The sequence below is a fragment of the Cyprinodon variegatus genome, unplaced genomic scaffold, assembly GCF_000732505.1.
Source record: "Cyprinodon variegatus isolate N-32 unplaced genomic scaffold, C_variegatus-1.0 Scaffold1474, whole genome shotgun sequence".
NCBI classification, from domain to species: domain Eukaryota; kingdom Metazoa; phylum Chordata; class Actinopteri; order Cyprinodontiformes; family Cyprinodontidae; genus Cyprinodon; species Cyprinodon variegatus.
This window is the reverse complement of record NW_015151927.1, coordinates 23,588-25,302: the sequence shown is the minus strand read 5'-3', so window position 1 is coordinate 25,302 and position 1,715 is coordinate 23,588. Positions and strand designations below refer to the sequence as shown.

Below are 1,715 nucleotides of genomic sequence, written 5' to 3'. Positions count from 1 at the left end.
TGTTGTGGGAAAAAACAGAACTTATTCATCCATTTTGGTCAAATATCCCGGTATTCAGTGTGAGAACACAAAGCTAAGTTAATTTGAAATCACATAGCCTCCATTGGCAAATCTATATGGTCCAACAGCAAATGGAAGAACAACACAAAGTTACTAAAAGAATAGAGAATATAATACTGGCAAACACTCATTAGAGACGACTTTATAAAATAAATTTGTTTTATTTTGTTATTTTGACATTTTCTTGGGTTTTTTTAACGGTAACGTTATCCAGTTGAACTAGAAGAGATTATATCTATATAGATATGTATATAAATATACACGACTTACACGTATATATATATATATCTATATAAATCATTAAACAAACATATTTCTATAATGAAGACCCTGGAAATAAACTGGGGAACTTAAAATATTTTTGGTATACTAGCTTTTATTTTTATCTTACTTTTAATTTGAAAGGCTTTAAATAAACTTCTGGTCCTGACAGAGCAGGTCTGCAGGGGGTTTACCTGCTGCTGTCCTGTATCCAGACCCAGTGCTTTCACCAGGCCTGACGGGTCAATGTACTTTCTGTTGCTATTTTGCAGGAGGGCAAATAGGTACTGCAGGTGCTCACATATGGATTGTGGTTCATAATCTGAAAGACAAACAGTCAAATTATACATTTGACACGGATGCAATTCGAGTTATCACAATTTATATCTGGCTAAAATCAATTAATGGTCAATTATGTTTATTTATATAAGTAAGATGTTTTAGAGAACATGTAGCTTTGGAATTTACCAGAATCAACATTGTGTTCCTGTGCCCGGGAATTCTGACACTGATAGAGGCTACTACGAAGCTCCAGGTTATGGAACCACACTTGCAGGAATGTGTTGACATAACAAGTTGCACCAAGGTTGGTCAGGCCAACAAAAATGTTCTGGAAGGGAGCAAAGAGATAAACTAGTACAGAACAGAGTCCTAAAATAAGTCCATGGAGATTTAACTGACTTAATATTAACAAATGGTATGCAATTTAAAAAGTACCTTTTCTCTGCGTTCAGAATTTGGATCATCAATATTATGGAAAGTGTTTTCATCAATCTCTCCAAGCCACACCTGTTCCCCAATCCCAACCAGACAGTTGGGATTCCCTTTGCAATTCCTCCTATGAAGAAAAAAAAACATATATATATATATATTTTTTTTCTTTTTATCAGTGTCACTTTTGCTATGTTTCTCTAATATTAGCGAAAACATACATTTTGATAACAGTGAAATTCGATTCTTTTCAAGAATCAATTCTATTAATATCAGCAAACTGTGATTAAACTTTAAAAGTTTGTGGCTAAGTTCAAAAAATAGCAAAATACACAACAGATTGTGGAGGAAAAAGAGCCAACAGTGACAAAAAAACTAAAAGAATAATAATTTACTGATCAAGCAGAGCGGAATTTATCATCAGAAGAGGAAAACGCAACAGGAGCACGTTGAACAATAATATAAAGCTGTAAAGGTTTATAAACCTGTGACATAACCATCCATAAAGCAAAACAAAAGAATATTATACATGTTTAAAGTGTTTGACATCTTTATAAAGCTCTACAGAAGGATTTCTGAGCAAGTTAAAAATACACCAGGAACCAAAACTTTAACACAAGAACAAATGAAAGGATGTGGAATAAAGCACTGCTTTTTGTGCACACACACATATACATATATAT

General features: G+C 33.2%; 1 protein-coding gene across 1 annotated transcript in view; it reads right to left on the bottom strand.

Moving 5' to 3' along the window:
- Positions 1 to 1,715, bottom strand: part of LOC107103525 (ubiquitin carboxyl-terminal hydrolase 48-like) — a 17,937-nt gene that overhangs the window by 14,493 nt on the left and 1,729 nt on the right. Inside the window, exons 3-5 of the mRNA XM_015403258.1 lie at positions 1,039 to 1,159; positions 790 to 931; positions 444 to 643 (exon numbers count right to left, since the gene is read on the bottom strand). Of these exons, the coding sequence (XP_015258744.1) occupies positions 444 to 643; positions 790 to 931; positions 1,039 to 1,159 (463 nt within the window). The remainder of the gene's footprint in view (positions 1 to 443; positions 644 to 789; positions 932 to 1,038; positions 1,160 to 1,715) is intronic.